The 25396-nt window shown below is 37.2% G+C and overlaps 1 protein-coding gene across 7 annotated transcripts in view; it reads right to left on the bottom strand.

Moving 5' to 3' along the window:
* The window catches only part of Nova1 (NOVA alternative splicing regulator 1), a 129829-nt gene extending 123857 nt beyond the window's left edge, over positions 1-5972 (bottom strand). For 2 of the 7 annotated variants that reach the window (XM_060368309.1, XM_060368310.1), the window contains exons 1-2: positions 5700-5972; positions 3981-4124 (exon numbers count right to left, since the gene is read on the bottom strand). In XM_060368309.1, coding sequence (XP_060224292.1) covers positions 3981-4124; positions 5700-5835 — 280 coding nt within the window. In that variant the 5' untranslated portion in view covers positions 5836-5972. Of the gene's footprint in view, positions 1-3980; positions 4125-4498; positions 4653-5123; positions 5427-5699 lie in introns of those variants that run through there. The other 5 variants (XM_060368311.1, XM_060368313.1, XM_060368312.1 and 2 more) reach the window with 4 other exon arrangements.
* Between the last annotated feature and the right edge of the window lie 19424 nt (positions 5973-25396).

The raw sequence follows: 25396 nt of genomic DNA, 5'->3' as shown, positions 1-25396 counted from the left end.
ACCAACCAACAAGTCCTAACATCACAATACTTTATTTTCTCTATGTGTTACCATTCTATCAATGGATTCATCTTGACTTAAGTGTGTATCAATAGATTTCTAAGGTATTTTGCAACTGAGACCAAAGAAAAATGCATAGTTTGTAACTTTTAGAAGCTATGAGGAAAATGATATACATGCTATTTATTACCAATATCACCATAATACGTTTCTTCAACAGTATAAACAAAATGCCCAGTTTAAAGTTTATTTCCTCTGATTTTATCTATATATACATATATAAAGAGATATATTATGTAGATATATATTTTTTACACAATTTCAACCATAAAAGTTAGATAAACCGCTGATTTTTACCATGTCAAAACAAAAATGGTGCAATGCAGTTCCTTCACTGAAAGAATTTTAACTTAGTCTGTTTTTTTCAACTATTAAAAAATTAAATGTATAAAAGACTTCTAATTTGTTTTTAAAATCACCCAAATTGGACATCACCGAAATCAGTATTTGATAAATCTAGGAGCAACATTAAAATTTTAACTGAGGCAATGTAAAAAACATTTTATTATTAAAAACAATTCGGTTTTATAACCATACATAGTAAATCAATACAAAATACACAGAAATAGATTCCAACATTATAGTAAAAGAGCCCTGTCTGATTGGCACAAGGGGTGTCTCAAGTGTCAAAGAACAGAAACAGATCAAGTATGAGGTGTTCTGATATTCAAGGCACACATGAAAATATCTATATATTTGTTATTACTCTCAACCAATAATGAATGTATTCAATAAGTTTCTTTAATAACAAACTTGAACCATGTATTATACTTTAACAGATAAAATTAATCTATTAATGAAAATAAAACATCTTCAGATGACAGGCAAAAGAATTTAAAAAACTAAAACTAACCACCATTCTGAGAATGCAACAGAAATTCAGCCTCTACAACGAGAAAACTGCTTTTGACCACAAGCACCTCTGTGTAACCATCTTAGAGAAAAATACATAAATCAAATTAGATTTCTTTAATCAATTTAGGAAAAAACAGCTACATTCTTAGACCACCAATGAGAATTCTATATTCTGTAAGATTAAATCTTAGAGAATCAACATATAGAAGAAATATATAGAAAACAAAGTAAAATCTACTTGTAGGTCATTTTCTTCTGATTCCAATGCCTGAAAAGCACTTTTCAACTCCGCATTACACAATCCCCTGGTCATTTCATACATGACATATTGGTATTTTACCTACAATATTTAACTGTATAAACTTTATATTCATAAAATTTGTTTTATCTTCTCATTCTGACAAAAGTTTAGAAATCTTTACTCTTAAATGTAGGTTTGCTTATAATGTGACCCAAAAGACAAACACATTTATAGAAATTACAGTGGATGCAAATTTTTACATGTGCCCATCGTTTGAGTTCAAGTGTATTAAAATGTTCCAAAAGGTTACTGCATTCTGGGTTAAACATGTTCAAGAAAGTTTTGAAAAATACATTGGTATTTTTACTAAGTATTTAGCAATACACTTACATTTGATTTTAAATTTTAGGTAACTTGAATAAATCCAGTAGTTCCTACAACTAAGATGCAATTCCCCCCCCCCCAAAATATACTATATTCGAACAAGAACCAGAAAGAATCCTTCACTGAAATAAGAATCAGGAATGTTCATTCTACCAGAACACAGCAACCAAACATACATGTTTGTGCCAGTATGGATGCATTCATCTGAGAGACACAATCTGAGCTACGAAATCACTGTAAAACACTATAGGATATTCTGTGTAACTCAACGACATGAATCACAGTTTACAGTTAGCTCATATGGAGCTGTGCATATGTGTAAGTATCTGTTATGGATAAGAAGGTAGAAAAAAAGCTCAAAGGCTGTTAGACTGAATAATATTAAGACCCTAGATAATTACAGGTTCTAGTCAAGTGTGAACAGAAAACACAGGAAAATAAGTCTATCTGAAGACTGGAGATGTGTTTGTCCAAAGAGTTAATTATTGAATGTAATATAGCATTTTAATACAAACTATTCAGAATTCTTAAAGCTTCTTAGAAACTACACCACGGTTTAGCTTTATCCTTAAAACTGGTATCATATCACATATTGACTCCCACCTGTTAGAGGCCAAGAATAAGCCACCCCTAAGCTGATGTTTTAAATCATACTTGATCAGGTTACGTCACTACAGTTACAAGATTTTATTCAAAGCATTACAGCTTCTCCTTTTCCCCCCCAAAGAATATTCTTTCTGTATATAAATAACATCTTCACATCATAAATAAAATAAGTAATTTTCAGGTAACAAAAAAAATGTAAAAATAAGTCGAATAGAAACAAAAGATCTAATTCTTAGTGCACCCTTTCGAACACACTGAAAATAAACTGCATTCAAATGAGAAGGTATTTAATTTGCTATTTGGAATATCCTGGCTAAACATCAATTTTCTGTAACACCCCTATGTGTCTTACAGCACCTCATGTATAATGCAGAAACGCATTTTCATTTTCATCTATTGAGAGGGTATTTAATTTGCCACTGCAGCTCTTCCTAGATCTATCATGGTATTAATTCTGCAATCAAGCTCTTTTGAGTGCTTTTATTTAAACTACATATTTTCACAATTTCACACTGATTTTTTTTATTATAATATACCTGTTCAATGCACCAACATGAATATGTTAAACTTCCCAACTACAGAAGGAAAGTTTCCAAGACAAGGAAAGACATCGGCAAAGTTTAGAGGGCCACAGTATCTAACAGGTCACAGGTCAATTTAATAAATTTAATATTTTCCCCAAAAGTACTGTGTTCAACTAGTACAGCATCAATCATTTTGAAATCTTCTCTAGTAAATGGTCAGTTTCTACCTCAGATGATTAGTTGTGAAAAGGAAGTCCTGTAAGGACTGAGCCTCCATCCATACCAGTGTTTGTTGTACTAAAGAGCTCTTGGTGAATTAGATCTCTGAAAGCAATTCTGCTTTCTTTTCCTTCCGGAAAACACTAAGCAGTATAGCTCACCTCAGCACTGAATTAATATTTTTATAGTCATAAAACAGACCTAAGCGAAGCAAATAAGCTAACGATATTTCATCAATGGGGATTGTACTACGCCACTGTGACTTTACTTCTTAAGATACATACACCGAGTAATAGAACTAAGAAGAAAGAAAAGAAAGGATGAACATGAAAAATTGTGTTACACAAAAGGAGGGGGCTGCGAAGTAAAACAAAGCAAACAAAAAAGAAAAAGAAAAAGGAAAAAAAAAAAAAAAAAGCAAAATGCACACAGCCCACAGAGGAAACCTGCCATAATCTCGCAGGTTACAGTACCACACTAAAGAGTATTCAACCAAATATGGCTCTTACCACAAACTGTAAAACACTATTTCACTTCTTGCGTGGCAGAAAAGTAAATTTCTTATCCCAGTTATATTACTGAAGTATTTTAAATATCTGAAGAGACAGCACTTGTCCTCTGTACTTCATCCAAGCCAACAAACAAAGCAATGAAGCAGAAAGAGGTACATAATGGATTCAGAAGTAAATGGTCCATTCTTTAAGAAACCTCCCTACCCCCTCCTCTGAATTCACTCTAAACTAATTGTCATTACAATGATGTCTGTAAACTTCAGGAGAACCACATTTCCTCACGCCAACTGTCCAGGTTTCTAGTTCTAATTTCTAAGTTTTTGTGCTAACGACTGGCATTCTAAAACACGCAAAGAATTACATTGCAATTAGTCTAAATCACATAAACATTGTATCAATGGGTTAAAAAAAACATGAACAACAATGGAAATACACTGAAAATTTTTCCACAATGTATGCTAATGTAACATTCAGATCTCCACCACTCAAATTATTCTTTAAGACAACACACAACACATGTAGATATTCCGTGTTTTTCTTTGGGGATTCCTCTAACAATTTCTTTACCATTTCACCTACCTGGATAAAAATCTTTGGACTTAGACAGCTTGATAGTGGCTCCAGTTTCTTTTTGCAACTGAACAATTGTCTGTCCTCCCTTCCCAATTATAGATCCAGCAGCATAACTAGGTATGAGAACCTTTAGAAAGTACTGGCCGTCTTCTGAAAAATGTAAAGAAATAGATTTGATTAACATGATAATTTTAAACTTTGAATCCCCAATCCACCCTCAAGAGAGAAAACATCAACTAAAGCGATGGACATATAGCTGCAGAAAACAACAGTTAAAAATGCTTACAAAAAAAAAAAAAAAAAAAAAAAACAAAACACCAATTACACTGAAAAACATGTATTTACAAAATCTTTCCGAATTTTTAGGATTCACATGTTCTAGCAATTTGCAGCACTGCACAAACTGATGAGTAAATTCCAGTTGTTACTCCAAACATGAAAGTCTTCCAATTCTGTGGTTACTATGGCAAAATGAAAGAAACTGACCCTTTAACAAAACTTCAGAGATTTAGAAGATGACAAACCTTCACTTAACATACTGAAGATGAAAAATATCCAACACTGTAAATAGTGATCCGCTAAATTTGTCTGTCATAGCACACATAAAAGACTTCAATTAATCATTGACCATATCCGACTTTAAGTATACAAAACAACCATCTTCCTGCAAAATCGTCCACCCAAACTGTAGGGTGTATTCCAAGCCTTGAGAAACTGTCAGGGGGCGGAGGGGGGGTGGAATAAGAATCTAAGTAATCCTGATGTATTTCCGTGGCACTTCTAAGTCTACTATGATCTGTTCTAAGCTCATTAATTAAAAGACCTTAAGAAGAATCTTGCCAACACTAAAAAGCTTAGGAGTTATTTATCCTAAATCCACTCCAAAGTGAACAAATAGATAGTGCTCCCTCTCCAAAAGAACCGTAAAACAGAGACAGGGGTCGATGAGCCGTGAAAAAGAAAAATGAAATGTTGCAGAAAATAAAGCCAACTCCATAAACTTTAGTTTCCGTCAATCTGGTCATGTCTTAAATAGGAAACTTTTCGGTAAATCCAGCTCTTTACTGTGAACGAGTATTCCGAATTTTGCGATGTGCCACTCACAAGACCCCCATCCATTTCTAACGTATATGCTGGAGATAAATTCACCTCTGCTTCGATGCATTGGATGCATTGTTAAGATGACTCCAGTGCAAATGAAGAAGCGATAGCGGTCCCGTTATAACTCATCTTCCGAGGAAGCGCAGGATGTTAACTAACAAGTCACCGTACCAGACACCCCCCTCGTATGCATACCCTTGAAGACAAATCAATGCGATATTTGTACCGGCCACGTAAGTGCGCTCGGGGCATGCACTCATCAAGATTTTGCATACTACTTGTGGCCCAGAGCAAGGGGATGAACAGAGGCAAAAGTCTCCGGTGCCCCCCAGCATCTGCAAGCCGCTACCCAAGTGCCATTTATTTATTTATTTGCTCAGACTGTTAAATGCAGCGCGCATCTTCAGGCGGCCATCACCTCTCGCGGGGGGCTGCCGCGGGAGCGGACCCTGTCGCCGGGGCCAGCACCGGCTGGGGCGAGCGGGTCGGCTCGGAACCCCGGGTCGCCATCTTGATGAGACGGGGCCGGGGCAGGTGCAGGGGAGGGGGCGCGGGACGGCCGCCGTGGCGGCCACAGCGCGGGAGGGCGGCGGGGACGGGGCGGGAGGCGGAAGCGATACCCACCGCCCGTGTTGGTCCTCTTGGTGCTGCCGGCTTCGGGGGGCGCTTCTAGCGGCCTTTTCCGCGAGTCCGGCGGGTCCAGATCTATGGGAACCCCCGTATGGGTCCCGTTCTGCTGGATGGGAGCTGCCGCCATCATGCTTGCAGTTCCTGCCGCTGCACGGGGAGAAGCGGCTCCCTTTTGTTTTGGCTTTTTTTTTTTTTTTTTTTTTTCGTTTGGGGTTGCTAAGGGTTTTCTTTAATCGGATCAATAGCAGTCTGAGGCGGCGAGCAGTGTGGCTGATGTGCTCACTGGGGAGGGGGCAGGGCGCGGAGCAGCTGCAGTGCAGTGTCGGCTGGGAGCGGGAATGGAGGGGGTGTGGGAGCCGGAGGGCGAAGAAGGAGAAGAAAGCGGCGGGCAGAGCGGGAGTGAATGAGCGGAGGAGGCGCGGGCGGCCGGGAGGAGGGCGAGTGAATGAGCGGGAGGAGGAGCGGCGGCGGACGGCCGGAGCGGCGGACCCGGCTAGCGCGGCGCTCGCTCCCGCGGCTGCTGCCGCCGCCGCTGCCCGGGCGCGAGTGCCGCCCGCGCCGCTCCGCGCCGCTGCCGCCCGCCCGCGCTCATCGCGGCTCCCGCGCGTGGGGGGCGGCGGGCGGGGGCCGCGAGGGGCCGCGAATCCCACACGCGCCGCGCGGGGCCGGCCTCCGCGCCGGAGTCCCCGCCTGCGGGGCCGCGGGCGCGCGCGGGGCGGCGGGGGCGCGCGGGGCCGGCGGGGGCGCGGAGCCGGCCGGGGCGCTCCCGCGGGGAGGCGGGGTGAAAGGTCGCGGGGCCCGGGCAACACGGCTCAGGCAAACGTCACCGGCTTGCCGGGGAAACCGAGGGGTCCACGGAACGCGCTAGGCGGGGAGGCGGGGCCGTGCGGGGAGTGACGGCAGCGCCAGCCAATGAGAGGCGAGCGAGGGAGGCGGTCGGGAGACTGGTCCAGCTGGGACTTGGTGGTGACAGTTTGGCTAGTCCGAGAAGGGCGTCCGAGTGACCGCGGGGAGGGGTGGACGGCTCGGGCCGGGGACCTGAAACCCGGCCGGGACCCGGAGAGTTCGGCGAAAGGCATTTACTAGCATCTCTGGGAGGCGGTTTTCTAGGGGAGATGTCATCAGAGGATTTCTTTCTCGCACCGTGTGACACTGTTGGGGACTTGCTGTGTCTTGGCGCCTTATATGCTTTCAGGAGCAAACCAGGACATAAATAAATAAAGCGACGTGTGGGTCCCACACGGACCCGGGAGGCAAACTACAGAGGCAACAGCTGAGTGTTCGCAGCTTCATACTGCACGAAATAGGAATGCAGGCTTCCCGGCACCCACAAGATGCATAGCTTCAGGCGGGTTTCGGGAACCTGAGCCTCAGCCCCTCCACACTCAGTGGGGTAAATGTACCTAAACTAGCATTTGAAAAGACAATTGAGGAGATCTAATCAAGTCCTTGCTTTTATAAATAAGAAATATTTTGTTCAAGGTCATGCAGCAAGTTAATAGCTTAATTAAGTCGTGATGCTAGGAATCCGGGTTAGTGGGAAAGCCGCAGTCTTAAAGACTGATTTCAGACCTACCCCTGCTGTTGACAGCGTGTCGCCGGGTGAAGTCCTCAACGTGCTGGCACTTACTAAGTGTTTACCGCTTCACGTGCATTCCATTGCACTTCGTTCAGACCATAACAGTACCGTCCCTTTCTGAGAGTCAGTTTCGTCTAGAAGATGTTGGTAATTTATCCAAACTCAACTAGTAATAATAACCAGTATACTACTAATTCCCTCTTGGGTCTTTCGGACTGGGTACTTTGTCATCTTGAACACTGCAAATATTTTAGAGTTGGGTTCTTTCTTAGTTGTGTTAGGTCCATAATTCACTAAGGGAAAGACCCAGACTCAAGTGGTATGTAAAAGCGTTTATTTCTGCATAAGTCCAGCATGCTGGGGTCATCACCTTTACTACATGGCGGCAACCCCAAGAGGAGCTCAAAGGCCCCTTTTAAAGCCAGGAAGAGCCTACTGTGGCTATGTGACCTCAATTGGGATTGGCTGGTGCCTAAGGAGGCTATATGACTCTGGTCAGGACTTAGGTGCTTTTCAAACTTTATCTTCCCCAGGCCAGATGTCTTCGCTGTTTCTGATTGGTTGCCTTTTTTTTTGTGTGTGTGTGTGTTTTTTCCTTGTCACTGTTAGGCCTGTTATGTCTAACAAGAAAATGAAGCCTGTCATGGAGTTGGTCAGGTTTATTTAGCCAAGCTCTCCCATTTGAAACAAGGATTGCAACTTATTGGATTCTCATGGCTCCCACAATATGTAGATGTCATACATGTGGTATATGTTCTTAGTTGTACAAAGGCAGGCACATATTCACCAAATTTCTAGAATAAAGACATTCTTTAAATTCTCTACCTGAGAACATCACTTAAAAGGTGGCTAAACTAACATAAAAGGAACTCCAGTGTAATTATGTGGTATTCTAAGAAAGAGTGTGCCGCATCTGGTGCAAGGAGAGAGAAAAATCAATCAGACAGATTGAAAGAAGGAATTGAGAAGAATCCTAAGCCTCCTCCTGACTCACTGTTGGAAGCACTGTTTAGTAGCCATGGGGATTTCAGTTGCTTTTGCAGTGATAAAAGGCAGATGAGACTGTTGAAGGAGGAAGAGAACAATGATTAAGATGAGGCTTGTGATTCATTCCAGGTATAAAAAACACATTTTTCTCCATTGAAAATTAAATGAATAAGATGGGCTGAGGGCTGAAAGAAAGGAAAAGTAGGTAAGTTAGTGTATGCTGCTAATGGTCTGTGACCCAAACTCTAGAATATTTATATGTAATTGTAGTAAGAAATCATGATATTTTTTTATGACCAAAGTAGAGGGTTTATACTCAAAACTGGATAAAATTATTTTTCTTTTGAAAAACAGTGTTTGGAATAAGTATGAGGTAGTCAATGTAATAAAAGTCAGGTGCCAGAGAGTGCACAATCAAAGTGTTCTGTGCTGTGCAAAAATATGTGAGTATATTTTAAGCGAAAACTGAAGAGATCTTATATTTAGCATTAGGTTTTTTTGAAGCAGTGTACAGAACAGATGATGGACAAGCAAGGATAGCTCTAGATATCTTAAATCATTCCAGCTCATTCAGTAGAATGGAGTATTGAACTGGGGGAAAAGCCGGGAATTGGGGTGCGGGGATTAACAGATTTCTGAAAATAAAATATTTCTGAAATAGTTTATAAAGTATTTATCATTGTCATCGGAAATGGACCATCTGATTTTATACATGCTTGTCTTAGCGTTTCTTTTGCTTTGATGAAACACCATAGCAAAAGCAACTTGGGAGGGCAGGGTTGATCTGCTTAAACTTCAATATCACTATTCATCAAGAAGAAAGTCAGCACAGGAACTCAGACAGGGCAGGACCAAGGAGGCGGAAACTGATGCAGAGCCCCATGGAGGGCTTATTGGCTTGCTCAGCATGCTTTGTCATAGAACCCAGGATCTATAACATAGGCACAAAGATCGCACCACCCACAATGGGCTGGCTCCTCCCCTACTGATCACCAGTTAAGAAAATGCCTTACAGCCCAGTAGTGTGGAACCATTTTCTCAGCTGAGGCTTCCTCCTCTCTGAGGACTCTAGCTTGTTACAGTTAACATAAAACTAGCCAGTACAGTGTTTATGACAGTAGAGCCACACTGCATTCTTATGATAGTCATTTTACTCATTTACTTTCTTTAGATTTCTTGTATAAGTACTGCCTATCACTTAGTAAAGACAGGTCACACAGATGACATTTCTAAAATGGACCGTGGACTTACTGGTATCCTAGCTATCATATGTCAAGAATACTGAGACTATATCCAGATTTGGCTAGGAATGAGGATTATTAGGTGCAAGCTAACTGGTGAAAGGTATCTCAAGGTTCACACCAATTACTCTCTCTTCCTCAGTATACCTTATGCATTACTGATTTTAAAAAATACTTCTACATCATTTTATTACATATGCCTTTAAAATCCTGTTATAGTAAAAATAAAATACACCTGTTACCTATTATCTGTATTTTGTGCTACCTAATAAAAATAAAAACAATAGAAATACCCAATTTATTAATATTGGTACAACAGACATTTTATGCTAAAAAAAACTGCAAAAAAGTTTTAAAATGTGATAGAGGTATTTGACCTTTTAATTCTCTAAAAGGAAATAAAAATTATTTTTAATTTATTTAACAATTGAGAACTGCTCACTTAATAATGTTGTCTAACATTAAGACACAATAAAAGAAGTGTGCTTTTATTTCTACTTAGTTGTGTTGTGAATATAAATGACTATGACAGAAATATATTAAATGTGAAAAACAAAACTTATTCCTTTATGTTGGGAACAAAAATATATTTAGAGCTCCTTGCTTATTTTTTTCAGACTGAATGACAGACACCAGACTTTATTAACAGTAGCAATGGCTGATTTTCAAAAGAAAATACAGATAGTTAACAGCCACAGATAGCCCTAAACCCACTTACTGGCATTCATGCTTCAGCCTTACCAAAATTACTATATACCCATATATCTCTTCAGCTAATGCTGTGAAGAAAGTTCCCTGAATCTGTATTCTGCCACAAGTGGATCCTGAGTTATGGATTTGAGTGTATGCCTTATACATTAGAGGTAAGAAAGGGAAAGGGAGGCAATTGAAAGATAAGTTACCGATCAGATTGTTTTGTTCTCACTGAACTTTCAAGTTTTAAAAAAGTAAAAAAAAAAAGAAAAAAGAAAACAACAACAACAAAACCCCAATACTACAACTATCTTATAAAAGGGAGAAATCTGGGGTATATGTACATGAATTCACTAAGCCACTAGCTAACAATCAGTCATGAGGCCAGTCAGTGTGCCCTGGCCATGTTTCGTACTACATGATTCCTTGAAAACTTCCTAGTTACTGAAGAGTGCTCTTAATGTACGTGGACTAGGAATGGTGAAAACTGGTAAGTATACGTGGAGGAAGATCAGCCTCTGAGAGTTGTGGAAAACCAGGCCATTGTGCACTAAAAAAAGAAAAGGCAAAAATTACCAGTTTCTCACAAGTATTAGCATAAATTTTGAAAAAAGAAAAACGAGAAAACTGTCTTTCACTTCAAGACATTGTTAGGCATCAAATGACATGATTATGAAAGAATGTACAGTCTCAAAGTCCAAAGAACTAAAAGCTTTATAATTTCCACACAGATTATTGTTATTATGTGATTAAAAGTAATGAATCATTTGGGATTTTTTTTCCTGAGCACATTTTTAGTTTTTTAGATGCAAGTCATGAATAATTGATGGATGTATTCTAACTTTTTTCATTAAATTTCCCAAAGAAAATAGGAGTGAATATATACTCAAGGAGTACAACGCCTATCCTAAATCTCTTCTGACAAGTTCTACAAATAGACACAGAGTGACATGAATTTGAGAGCTAGGTGGGGGGAGGGCATAGGAGGAGTTGGTGGGGGGTGGATATGATAAAAATACATTGTACTCAAATAAGAGATTCTCAAAAGTACTTTCATAAGATTACACTGTTCAAACGGCTTATTGAACTTTATGTTCTTGAAAACTTAGGCATCTCTTTTGTCTACGTGTTTTAAGACATAAATTCACTGTTGTAGATAAGCTGTTAATCATTTTATGAAAGTTTACACTAATTTATATGGAATCAAAAACATATTCATAGTATTCCACATTGTCCACATCCAAATATTCCAGTTGCAAATAATGGTACCCTAATGAATAAAAAGATGTAGGAGTATATAAATAATCTTTTCACACATATTTAATGTTACACATTTTTATTATATTTATTTATTGACCATATGTTGCATATAATGTTTATATATATAATGTATAATAATTCAGAATAATCAATCTCTTAACATTTCTCATGGCTCTTTGTTGGGAAACTTTGAACTCTTTCCTCCTACTTGTTTATAAAATATATAATAAGTGATAAGCTGTAGTCACTCTCTTAAACATAGAAGTCTAAAATATATGGTTCTATTTAGCTATATTTTTGGTATCAGTTGTTCATCACTTGCCCCCATAACTTAGCTTCTACTTACTATTATTCTATTTTTTTACTTATAAGAAATAAACTTTTTCTGAATCCACATATGGTGCAAACACCATTTGAATTTATGAGCCTGGCTACATTCTGTCATACCCTTCCATCTATACTGCAATAAATGACAGGCTATCATTAGTTCTGTGGCTGGATTATCCTCTGTTCTTCATGTGCATCAGTTTTTTCTTTATCCAGTCACATCAATCAGTGAATCAATCTTAGCTGATTCCAAAACTCTTAAACTTTATGGCATTGTTTCTTTTGTTTTGGAAAAGATTGCTAATTTTTAATAGTTTCTAATTTTTATGCACTGTGTCTTTCTTCATTTACTTTCAATGTAATAAATCTGAATTAAGACTTCTTAGCACAATGAAAAATAATGTATGACTAACAAAAGCAATAATTGACAAGTATTCGTACATTGTACGTATAAAATCACATTAGTTATTCATTTTCTATCCTGACAAGGATGACTATAAGCCCAAATTTTTCCAAGGTAGCCCTGGATACCAGATGTCTCTGAGCACTTCCCAATGCTCTCAGAATTACCCCAAGTTAGACAGTAAGTTTTACGGTTAAGTAAATAAGATGACCTTCTATTTTGTTCCTGTCAATTATAAATGATGAGATCGTTTTTATTATTCAGATTACTTTGTATTGAAAAGTTCTCTAAGCTTACAACAGCATTGCAGTAGGGTACCATGCATGACATACTTTCTCAACTTTTCTAAAGCCAGAAGTCCAGACTGAGATTGAAGGTAGTAGATCACTTTAAATATCTAAAAATTTTTAAATGAAAACAACCATTTTGATAGGATGATTGCTTCAGTAAGTATGGTGTATAGAAAGATGTGAATTGGAGAATAATAAATGAGATTTTATAATGAATGAAGCTGTAAATGATGAATAGTCGCCCCACATCTAACACAAGAAGATAAAGCATATTATGTATTATTCAATCTCCTGACAGTTTTCTGTACCCTGCCACTAAGATAAGTGACACTGCTTGACTTCTAGGAAAGCTTTTAATGTCTTCACTCAAGATTTCTTTCCAAGTGGTTGGATATTTCTACTCTTCCATATAAGTCCAATAATAAAAAGTTTGACTTGTCTTTAATAATTCCACTGCTTGTAAGTAGAAGAAACTAGAATATTATGTATTACAAATATGTCATTCTAATCATTCTTGGATTTTATTTTGACTTTCAAGTTTTGGTTTCATCATGTAAGCATTAACTTTGAGTTAATAAGTATCTCATTTACTTCATGTATTTTACATCATTTAGTGTAAACATGTTTTATAAAAAGATACAATATATAGAGGTGATTATGTACAAGTTAATATAGAAAGAGAAAATGTATAGTCTACAATAGCTTCAAATCTGACTTCGGGTATTTAAGGAAACATCCATTGGCATTGCAGGGTATGTGAAAAAGCATAGTTCATATGTTCAGAATCAAGGTGGCTGTGATACTGATTAATGCAATGTACACAAGAGCTTCCTGAAGCACCTTGAATTCATTATGCATTTGATTTTGAATTATTTTTTGATTGTTGTCATTCAGAAATACATTACTGTTGCCAAATTTTCACAACTCCTAAATTCAGTTAAGTGACCCTTAAATGGGTCACTTTGCTCAGTGAATTGTGGAATTTTCAGTCCTGTGTAGTACGAATGAGAAGCACTTTTGAGAACAGATGTTGGTGCCCGCTCTTAGGCCGTTCATTCTAGCGCATGTGCTGAATAGTTCTCAGCTCACAGTGCCAATAACCAAAGGCTTCCTTTCAGCTTGCAAGCTTGCCTCCCTCTACTACTTCTCACCTTGCTATATTTCCCTGGCAGGCCTGGTATTTGCTATGTAGTTCAGATGGCCTCCAACTCATTACAACCCTCTTGCTTCAGACTCCTGAATTACAAGCATGTGCCACAATACATGCCTCTTTCAGATTTCTAAAGCTCTGTTTTCTTACATCTCTTTTCTCAGTACATTACCAACCTGTAAATTCTAGTCACTCAGTTGGGTGGTTCTTTAAAATCTTAAGTATGAAGTCTTCTGAAACTCATAATTCTAGCTGGGTGAGGTGGCACACACCTGTAATCTCAGCACTCTGGGAGGCAGATCTCTGTGAGTTCAAGGCCAGTTCTGTGGTCTGCAGAATGATTTCAGGACAGCCAATGCTACACAGAGAAAGTTGTTGAAAAATAAAAATATAAAAAGCCCATAATTCTATGTACTTCAAAGAACTGAAGAGCTCTCTGTCTCTCTTTCTCTCATGCGAGCATGCACGTGCTCTTGGTGTGTGTGTTTATGTGAATGTGTGTGATATGTGTTCATTTGGATCTGTGAGTGTGGATCCTCACATTCTATGGCCCACATGTGGAGGTCATGGGACAACCTTGAGTATTGTTCTGCTAATTCCAACTATTTTATGACAGGGTTTCTTATTTTGGCATTGCAAAACAGGCTAGCTGGTTTGTGATCTGGGGACTCTCCTGTTTCATCTTTCTATAGGAGCATTGAGATTTACACATGCATACTACCATGCCTGATTTTACACAGTTACTGGGCATTCAAACTCAGGTTCTACTTTTGGACATCAAGTGCCTTTAGCCACTGAGACATGGCTTTAGCCCAAAAATCACTTTAAAATACATGTACCTAAATCATTATAACAGCATTATACACAATTGTCAAGGAGTGGGAATAATTGAAATATCCACCCATTACTGAAAGAGTAAACAGTATATGATAGAGTCAAACAATGGAAAAATTCTAAACCATAGTAAGTAGAGAAGTACTTAGAATTGCTTTAACCTTCATGAATCTCACAAACATTATGCCAAATATAAAATGTCAAACATAAATAGGCCACTTATGTGAAACATGAAGGATGGATAAAATAATAACAACAGAAAGCAGATTGTGCTTAATCAAGGCTAGGGAAGTGTCGAAGGGGGAATGGATATTTAATAGTTAAGTCCCTTTATGGATTAATAACATATCTTCGACCTAGCTAACAGTGATAGGTACAAAGTGCTGTGAATATGCCCAGTACTAATGAATTATGCTTTAATATAGATAATGGCTGCTTCTGTTTTGTGAAGTTTTATTCTAATAAAACCAAGACATTTTTGGAGAATCCTCTTGACTATTTTTCCTTAAAAAGATTATGCTGTGAAAATGTTCATAAAAGCTATGGCCAATGTGGAGTAAAACAAATTTGTGAAAAATATACTTAAATAATATTTAGACAAAAGTTAAAAGTTTAGCAAAAAGTACATTATGTGTGTGTATTTGTGTTTGGTGACTTGAATATGACTGAATATTATTCTCTTCTATCACTAAAGATTGAGCAGACAGCTCCAGAGATAGAACTTAGGTCATCAGGCTTACGCAATGAGTACCTTTTTCTGCTGAAACATCTCATCAGCCCTGTACCTCAGTCTTCTCACTTGTGAAATGCTAATAATGCTTACTATCTGAACTATGTGTAAAAAGTAATGATAGAGGAATTTTAATTTAGAACATGGCTAGAGGTCATGTGCAAAGACCTTCTATATTCTCCTTCTAGAGCGCAATATACATTGTATTGGTAAATTGTAATATCCTATTTTAGGTCTCTGACAATTTAGCTATGGGAAGGAGAGATTGTTTCCCAAATTGAGATCCAAACATTATGTGGAGAGAAACTGGAACTGGAACTTGATCTGGAACTACAGCTGACTGCCTCAGCTTCCCAGGTGATTTTCACTGGATGCTTAATTCCCCATTTTGATAACATCATTTATTTTTGCTTTCTCAATCAGTCTCCAGTAATCTGTGCTAGATGTTGTGACACCCGACCTAATGATATTTTGCTATCTCTTTGTCACCTCTGTCTATATGAAGATTTCTATTTATTCTTTCACTTTTCTTGATGCATGATTAATAAACTCACTATTCAAAACAGGAAGCATGACTACTGTAGACCATTTTCTTGACTATAGAGAATACACAGTGGTGCTATTATTGAGATATGGCTACCAGGCCTCTCTGGTACTCATGTACAACTACATGACTCTCACTAAATGAATAAAAGTTCAATTTATATATAGTGGTCACTATTTGGTTCAAGGTTTTCAAGAAATTAGGGCTTGGAGAAATGGTTCATGAATAAGAGTCTTCAGAGGACATGAGTTAACTTCCCAGCACCAACATCAGGTGGCTCACACTTGACTCTAGCTACTGTTTTTAAGAGTCTAACATCCTCTGCATCCACGGTGTGCACATGTTCATGCACACATACACACATTTATTAAAAAGAAATTAGTGTGCCTTTAATGTATATTTTCTTCTTTCATTAAGCATCTGGAAATGGTAAGAGTAAATCAATAAGTACCTGAATTTATATAATGAGGAAGAAAGTTACCTGCAGCCAGAAATAATGTCACTAGACATTATCAGCGTGGAATGAAGGAGACAGCGGAGCTTCTACTGTGCTAAGCTGCTGAAATGTAGGGGGTTGTTTTTATAAAAATAATCATATCTTTTTATTTTATAAAAATAATCATTTTATTTTATAAAAACAAATAATGTATTAATATTATAACAGAATGATAAGGATCACAAGGTGTGATGGTTTAAGTGTGGAACTACACCCACCCTCCCTATAGGCTCAGGGACTTAAACACCTTGTCCCCAGGTAGTGGCACTGTGTGGTAAGGGCAGTTCTGGACCCTGCAGAAGGTGGAACCTTACTAGAGGAAGTAGGTCACTGGGAACGAGTATTGAGAGTTTACGGCTCACCCCACTGCTAGCCCACTCTCTCTGCTTTCTGCATGAGGCTGAAGACGTGATCTCTCAGCTCCCTTCTCTGGCCACCAGTTGCTATGCCTTTCGCATGGATTTTCTCTTTGAAATGATAAGACAAACTCGTTCTTCCTTTAGGTCATGACGTTTTATCACTCTACAGAAAAGTTACAAATACACGTGGATGGATGCAAGTGAATTTGGAATATTTAGATTGTTTGATACATTTTTTAACTAATTTTATATATAATTGAATAATTACATAATCAACAAAACATATATGTTTGTGCTGATTGTTCAGTTGAGAGAATCTAGAACTGCCTGAGAGATGAGCCTCCTCTGGGTATGCCTGTGATGGAGTATCTTGATTTACAATGGTTATTAGATGTCCCATCATAATTGTAGGCAGGACTGTTTTCTGGTAAAGAGATGCTGTACTTTATCTAATGAAGAAAGTGAACTCAACATTATCATGTTTGCTTTCATCGATTTGTTCTCTTTAGTGTGTGTGTGTGAATGTGTTTCTATGTTGCATGTGCAAGGATGCCTTTGCAGTCTAGAAGATAGGGTCAAGTTTCCTGGAACTAGACTGACAAGCAGTTATGAGCCTCCTGGTATCAGCGCTAGGAATTGAATCCAGGTCCTCTGAAGGAGTGAAAATCACTTCAAATGCCAGAACCATCTCTAGGCTCTGCTCTCTGCTCCTGATTTTGTATGTCGTGTGGCTGCTCCCTCAACCTCCTGCAGCTGTAACTTCTCTGTCATTATGAACTAAATTTTTGGATGATCACTTAAAAAATATGCTTTAGTTCCTTGGTTATCTTTGAGAAAAAAAATAATCCCAGTCTTAAATATAAAAAATATGAATTTAATGTTTGTAGAATTCTTGAGGGGATTTGAAATGTAACTTGAGGTTTTTTTGTTTGTTTGTTTGTTTGTTTGTTTGTTTTTTAATATGATGTGTATAGCACAAATCTGCACAGGAAACATTAACATCTAGCCATGACCATGAAACAGCTTCATGATCAGATAGAAAGTACTATGATTCATGATGCAGTTCTCATCTTGATGTTTTGTTTTGTTTTGTTTTGTTTGTTTGTTTTTTAACATTGAACTGCCCATTAAATTTCTCTTTTTTCTGTCAAAGAGAAAACTCTGAATTCTCAATGTACTTGCAAAGTAGAGATAAATGACAGATTCCCAAGTTTAATTGTTATTGAGTCTTAAGGCGGCGGCAGCAGCTCTGTCCACCAATACCAGAGTCCTTGAAATTCCTCAAATGCTCACAAATGGTGCCTATCCCAACATTTTCTCCTTTCAGTTAAAAACTTTAGAGGTGCTTTTCTAGTTATTCAATTATAGAAAAATAATAACATATGTCTACTGAGAATAAGAGTGAAATTATTTAGGTAGGCATCCAATAAGACTCACTCAAGGATGTGTGAACTGGCCTTATGTTTATGTTTTATGCATGCTATGTATGCCATGTTTTCTCGCATGCTTTCTCATGATGCCAGTCTTGATGTCTCAGCTAGAAATATTAAGTACTGCCTGTGTGCTTTGTCAATTCACAGTACTCTTGTTTATTTCCCAGACACTGCACAATTGTTTCACCTTTCTAGACCTTACAAATCTAAAAGCAAAAAAAGAAAAATCATTAAACTTTTTGTAGATACTTTTAATTCTAAATTTCTACAGAATAGTTTGAAAATATTATGAAATTTACATAAGAACATAATAAGAATTTACATTGAACATAAGAACAAGGAAACTTTCACTGTAATTCTTTTATGTGGAGCTGAATAATTAAATTAAGACTAAATCTGTTGCTTTATGAAAGAATATTCATTTAAGAATGTATAAGAAACATGTGGTCATAGCATGCACCTCTAGTCTTAGAAGTCCAGAGGCAAAGGTGGAAGATTGCTATAAATCTGAAGGCAGCCTAGTTTTCAGAGCAAGTACCAGGCCAACCAAAGCTATATACTGAGGCTACAAAAAAAAAAAGAAAGAAAAAAAAAATCAAGTAAGGAAATAAATATTGCTCAATGGAAAAATAATGCAATATACTGAAACATACTTCCATTTAATAAATAAATATACATGGATATGCCTGTGTCTTTATACATTATGTATGAATATGAATGTAAATATAGATTTATCTATATTTAAATTGTGAATATATTTTTGTAATGCAGACTCTTTTATGTCTGTGAGATTAATGTAAAAATAAAATAATTTAGATAACTAAATCTAGAACTGATTAGAACAGAATCCAAAATGTACAATTAAATCGCCAACACTCTATTGCAGATGCCATTTTGAGAGAGAAGTGGCTTGATAGCAGCTTGACTAGTAACATTTATTGGATAAAAAGAGACTACCTTGAAAGTATTGACTTTCCATTTGGGAAATTAACATTAACATCCCATTTTTCACTGTTCTTACAAAAAAAATCACATATTCTGTAAATCACAGAGCTTCATTCTCATGAGGTAGGACTTGGCGCAAGCTCTTCAGCAGCGGTTCCTTTAAGTAGCACCCTTTGGGGACTTTCCCAGCCTTCCATCAGCTCTTCCAGTGGCTCCTTGTATCTTCTGCTCAGCAGCAGAGTCCTTTACCCACATTTGGCAGGACTCTAACAAAGAAGGTACTCTATGGATTTGTAGCAAGGGGTTTGGAGTTCTTGGAACCCAAGGGTAACTTCATGTGAGTTAGACAAAATCTGCACATTTCCATACTTTTCTATTCTTGCCTATTCCGAAGTGAGAAAATGTCAACCCTTGATTGTCATAATATTCTAATACAGGTGGATACTGAGTTAGGTATTCTTCATAGGAAAATGCAGATGAATAAATATCCCAGTATAATTCAAAGGGCAAACTAAATGGACACATACTCATGATATTTTAATTGCATTGTGTAACAGATACAGATCCCTAGCATTCACTCTGATGTAAGAAAAGCTATTGAAGCATTGAAAATAATAGTGTGCTAGGTACACATGCTTAGTATAGTTTTTGAATTGAAATTTAGTTATTTTACAAAATAAAATGTAATTAATATAATTTGTTGTGTGGGTTTATAAAATTTTAAAAAGTTAAGCTATTTAATACTATAATGATTTTACCTTAGATTTTAGGTAACAGCATTAGCTCCCAGATTTTAAATTTATGTTCTATAGAGAAACAGTATTCAAAAACACTTATTCATAAAGCTTTTTAAAATTACCTCTAGTGTGCGTGTATGTCTCTACCCATGTCTGTGTGTGTGTGTGTGTGTGTGTGTCTGTGTGTGTGTGTCTGTGTGTGTGTGTGTGTGTGTCTGTGTGTGTGTGTGCGTGTGTGTGTGTGTGTGTGTGTGTGCGTGTATGTGTGTGTGTGTGTGCGTGTGTGTGTGTGTGTCTGTGTGTGTGTGTGCGTGTGTGTGCGTGTGTGTGTGCATGCACACGTGCGTGTGCACACACAGGTGCCACATGTGTTCACAGGGTCAAATTGCAAGGAATAATGGAAATTTTTAAGAGTATTTTCTTTCAACTTCACAGTTCTGTTCATAATATGTTATTTATTTATATTTGAAAAAGAACTTATTAGTCAGAATTCTTACTTCTTCACTAATGTAAACACACTCACAGACACACACACACACACACACAAGTGAGCTAATTCAGAAACTAAAATACTATTGATGCTGCTGAGATGACTCAAACAAATCACTCACGACCAAACCTGAGGACAATTTCCAGGACCTACATAGCAGGAGGAGAAGATCTTCAACTGTCCTCTGATTTACACACACACACACACACACACACACACACACACACACACACATACACACATCTCAGAACCACCACCACTACTGTGAACAACAAAAAAATGTAATTGGAAAATAAACCTTAAATATTTCTTGTCTCTAAGAGTATACTAAAATTTGGTGTATGACATAACCTTAACTTGGCTTTGAAATGATAAAAGTTGTCTCCCTGTTCAGCTGTATACCATGGACCCATCTTCTTATTCACCTGTATTTAACTCCCCCCAAAACCAAGTAAGTAATTACATCAATTAATTAATTAAAATTATTTAATTCAAGTGTATTAAATATTCTTTCTGTGCAGTTCCCAGCCTCCCGGAAACACTCCGATTCTGTTCAGGGATGCTGTAGTTTCATAGGACTCCAGACAGGAACAGATGAAGCCCAGGTTCCACTTCCCTCAGGAACGACCAGAGGGCACTGAACATCAGGAATGCTGGTCTCACCTGGGATGTGGAAAAAATATCTGCTGTGTGTCTGTGTGTGTCTGTATGCCTATGTGTCTGTTCTTTCTTCGTTTCCTCATCACCTTAGTCATACTTCCAGGACCAAACCATGCAGTATGTGTCAATACAGTATTTGTTTATGAAATTCTCAAATAATGACATAAAAATTTAAAATTTAAAACAAGAATGTTTTTTGTATCCTTACAGAAGGATCCAGGAGAACAGAGAAAATTAATGCAACAGAACCCAATGCATAATCAAAGATTAATTATGGAGTTCAGGTAAACTTGTGTTTATAAAACTTGTGTGATGCAAAATGAAGACTATGGAACTTGTACATTGTATAACCATCCATACATTATTTGTAAAAGTACTAAGAGATTATTAATAATATAAAAATTCATGGCCATTCCTTTTTTATTAATAGTGGAGAATGGAAAGAAATATTCTCACTAGGATCATTGGAGGGTTTGATAGAAGATGCTCTTATTTCAGTCCTCACTGAGGGTTCTACGTGTTGTAAATTATTACTCTATTATACTCTAATGTTCATGCATATGTGATGTATACTTTTCAAAATATTATGAATTTCATAGAAAATTTAAATTCATCCATAATAATCCTGACACACTTTATTTAACCCATACAATAATTTCAACCATGTTTTAATAATAACATTTCACAACTCAATAAGAAAAATCTTATCTTCTTGACCAAGAAAACAGATGGAGATGTCCACTATTCTTTGAATAATTTCCATGGGAAATTGAATAATTCTGTATTAACCATAGTTTTAGATTTATGAAGTAGCTATGATAATGCTGGTTTATTTGGACCTTAGTGTTTGTAAAGCACCTTGTATCTAGAATAGCCCTGTCTTGTTCCATAAGATAGTATATTTTCATTGAAAATCCTTACTAAAAAATATATCTTAGCTCCTGACCAGTAAGGCTTTTTAATATTTAACAAAGTATTAGAATGTAGATTATTACTGATTTGAATGATAACATAAAACATTTAGCTTAATGAAAGATAAAAAAGTAGCACTTAGGTTTTTAAAAGTTGAAACACATATTAAACCTTGCAAATACTTTCCCATTTTTTTTTTTTATAGGTTGGCAAAGCCTGTCCAGTGCTTACAAACCCAGAGGAAGCATGTTTGAACACACTTCAGCCCTCTTTCATAGGATGTTAGCAGTGAATGTCACAGTACCAGGTTGCTGGCTTTTAGTGCTAACTTCCAAAGATAACAGGTGACCTGTCACACAGCATTAGTGAGTCAAAGGGCTATTGTCACTGCCAGCAGCACATCTAAATTATCAGGTTTCTATTTTTTAAAGTGAACAAGGAATAGTGCAGTGTTTTCTTCAAAGTCAGGTCATGAAAGAGAGCAGAAAACCTCAGGCCTGAATGAAGCAGGGCACAACATCTGAAGCAACAGGACAATAGCAGGTGGGATCTGAGTTACAGTGATATCTGTGGGGTGTGACTTGATGGATGTAAGAACACTAAGAGAAGTATCTAGAAATGATTACAGTTAATATTAAGGAAATTAATTTATTTTCAGTTAACTCCACATATACTAATATAGACTTATATCTGTGCAAAAGTAGCTGTAGATTGGAAATAGGCAGGGGGTGGGCCTGCATAAAAAGCTGGAATATAAATCTAAACCTAACATACGCTACTAATAATAAACAAAATAAAACCACAACATGCTTTTTAGGCGTTTTAGGTAATAAGTTTTAGATAGGCATGTGATCTCCAAGTTTTGTGCTAGAGATATATGTATAGAGGGGTGACTCAAAGATATAATTGCTCAGACTAAAAAGAAAGGCATCAATTATAATTTTATAATTATAAATATAAAATTATTGTGTTAAATAAGTCACAGATATTCAAAATATTTTACTCAGCTTCCTGCCACTCGGCCTATACACTGAGAATCACAAGACATAAAGCAGTCAGCCATCAAGGCTAGGACCGTGGCACTCAAGCTGCTCGCAACACCGACAGGCATGAAATGTAACTGAGGTACCCAGGGTGCAAACACTCTGTAATGGGGCTGTTTTCCCATGTTAAGTCTTCGCAAAACTCTCAACTTACATGCTGAAAATAATCCCTAACATATAGTGGTGTAACTTTAAGTTTTCAACTTGTGATGGTGCAAAATTACTATGAGGACAAGAGAAAACACATTCTGAACATTGACTTTTTATATGTATTTATAAGCATGATACCTTTTCTCAGTTCTGGGCAGTGTAATGAAATTTAGATCCTAGCAAGTCATATGATCACAAAGATAAACATATTTCAGTGTTCAGTGTTGCCAATATGTGAGAAAGCTAAAGATGTTTGTACTTAAGAGAGTCTTCACTGATAGGGAATCTGTGGGTCTCTTTAGGCAAGGAACATCTCTGTATCAGTGTTGTTTGCATGACCAGATGAATAGCTGCGTGTGGTTACTGTCAGCTCCAAGGTTTTGTTCTATAATGTATTCTGAACTTGCCTTAGTGCTATTTTTTTTTATCTGAACACTCAGGCTAGCTGACATGTCTTAAGCTGTCCAGGAGCCTATGAGAGTTTCTCTAGTGAGAATGGAAGCATTTCCAAATTCATTATATATCTATCAACCTTTTTATGATCAGATTTAGTCACCATTTTCAATCAACCTCTGGAGAAATTCAAACTGAGACTCATCCAGTTAAGCTATTGTTGAGTTCCTGACTTCTGAAATCTGAGAGAGAGTAAGTTTTGTGTTGCTTTGGGTTAATAATTTTTGTGAGTATCTTTTGTTAACTGATTGTGTCACTGGAGCTCCTGAGCTGCTAAATTATGGTGTAATACATTCTCAAACACTTAACAACAAACACAACCACCTTGGGAAATTAAATTCATCTCCTTCCCACACCCTGACTGGAACTCTTCTTGAAATATAAAGAACAAACCATCTGAACCATGTAGGCTTACAGAATCATTCAAGATTTTTAAATGGCATTTAAAGTCATTAGTTTAACCATAGTTTGTTTTGGAGCAATGAATGAAATAGAACTTATACGGATAAGTAGGATAACACTGTAACAAAAATCCTAAAATATATGACACTGACTATAATAACACTGTGGGTGTAAAATAGAGTAAGCTAATAGGGAGCCTGGACAGCAAGGAGATTGTTATTGGGCTGTCAGCAAAAACAAAAAACAAACCCAAACCTTGTGTTTGTTAATTAATATATGTTGTAGCAATATGAAAGCCAAGAAATAATGGCTAATGAACTTGTGCATTTGACTAAGGGGGCATCTAGACAGAAATTTGAACATTTCAGCTATTTCTCTTAGCTGTACATGATAATCGTAAGTGCAATATACACCAAAGAATAGAGTGCTTCATTTTTAAGTAGTACCTAGAGTAGCATTTCTCATCCTTTGGGTCTTAACATCTTTGAGGGTCCAACAACCCTTTCATAGGTCACATATCATAATATCTTAAATATCAGATATTTATATTATAGTTCTTAACAACAGAAAAATTACAGTTATAAGGTAGCAACTAAATAATTTTATGGTAGGGGTTCACCACAGCATGAGGACTGTATTAAAGGTTTGAAGCATTAGGAATGTTGAGAAGCACTGACCTAGAGGAAAAGTCTGAGAGTTTTTTGGTAATGAACCAGGCAGTCAATATTTCATATTTTTCCAAATGTGTGTCATCTCTAGCAACTAAACACATCTATACTTGAAACACAAAAGTTGACATAGATGATTCGTAAATGAGTAAGAGCACTGATGTGATATAGGAAAACCTTATTGACAAAAACTGGCAAAAGTCTGCATTTTACTTGTGGGCCATAGTACAACAACCTAGAAAGAATGCTTTGCAATCATAATTTGCTGAATTATTACTACATACAACCTTTTTGCCCACAAAAATCTTTTAAAGTAAATTAATACCTTGAAGCAAAAATCAAATGTAGGATGCTACCAGAAAAACAGTCTGGGTTTGAAAATGAGGGGCAGTTCGTGACTGAAGTTGAAGATTCTCTATTCAGCCTGCAGAAAAAATAAAGCGTCCATTACTGAAATCCTCTTAGCTAGGCAACAGAGATTTTTATAAGAATGTAACTGCTTGCTTATTGATCATTTCAGCTAGATAATAGAGTTTCTAAGACTCGATGGGAATGCCTCTTATTTAGCTAGACAAATGGGACTTTATGAATGTGTGTGGCCCTCAGAGAACAACTTAAGGAATATGTCTAAAAAATGGCATAAATTATAATTTAATAGACAATAAAACCAGCATTTATAAGAGAAATTTTAATAATTTAGGTTAAAAGAAAGAAGTTCAAAAATAACTAAGAGACCTGATTTATTAACCTCCTATGACGAGAACGGACACAAGCTGGGAAAGCCAGCTGTAAGTATATTTTGTCCTTTATAGAAAAAAAAATGACTTGAAACACTGCACAGAACCACTCTCAGGGTGTAAAAGGTAATCCTAAGAAAATTCTTTGCACTTGAGACAGAGGAAGTG

Source organism: Meriones unguiculatus, chromosome 15 (assembly GCF_030254825.1).
Source record: "Meriones unguiculatus strain TT.TT164.6M chromosome 15, Bangor_MerUng_6.1, whole genome shotgun sequence".
Classification (NCBI taxonomy): domain Eukaryota; kingdom Metazoa; phylum Chordata; class Mammalia; order Rodentia; family Muridae; genus Meriones; species Meriones unguiculatus.
This window is presented reverse-complemented; position numbering and strand designations above follow the sequence as displayed.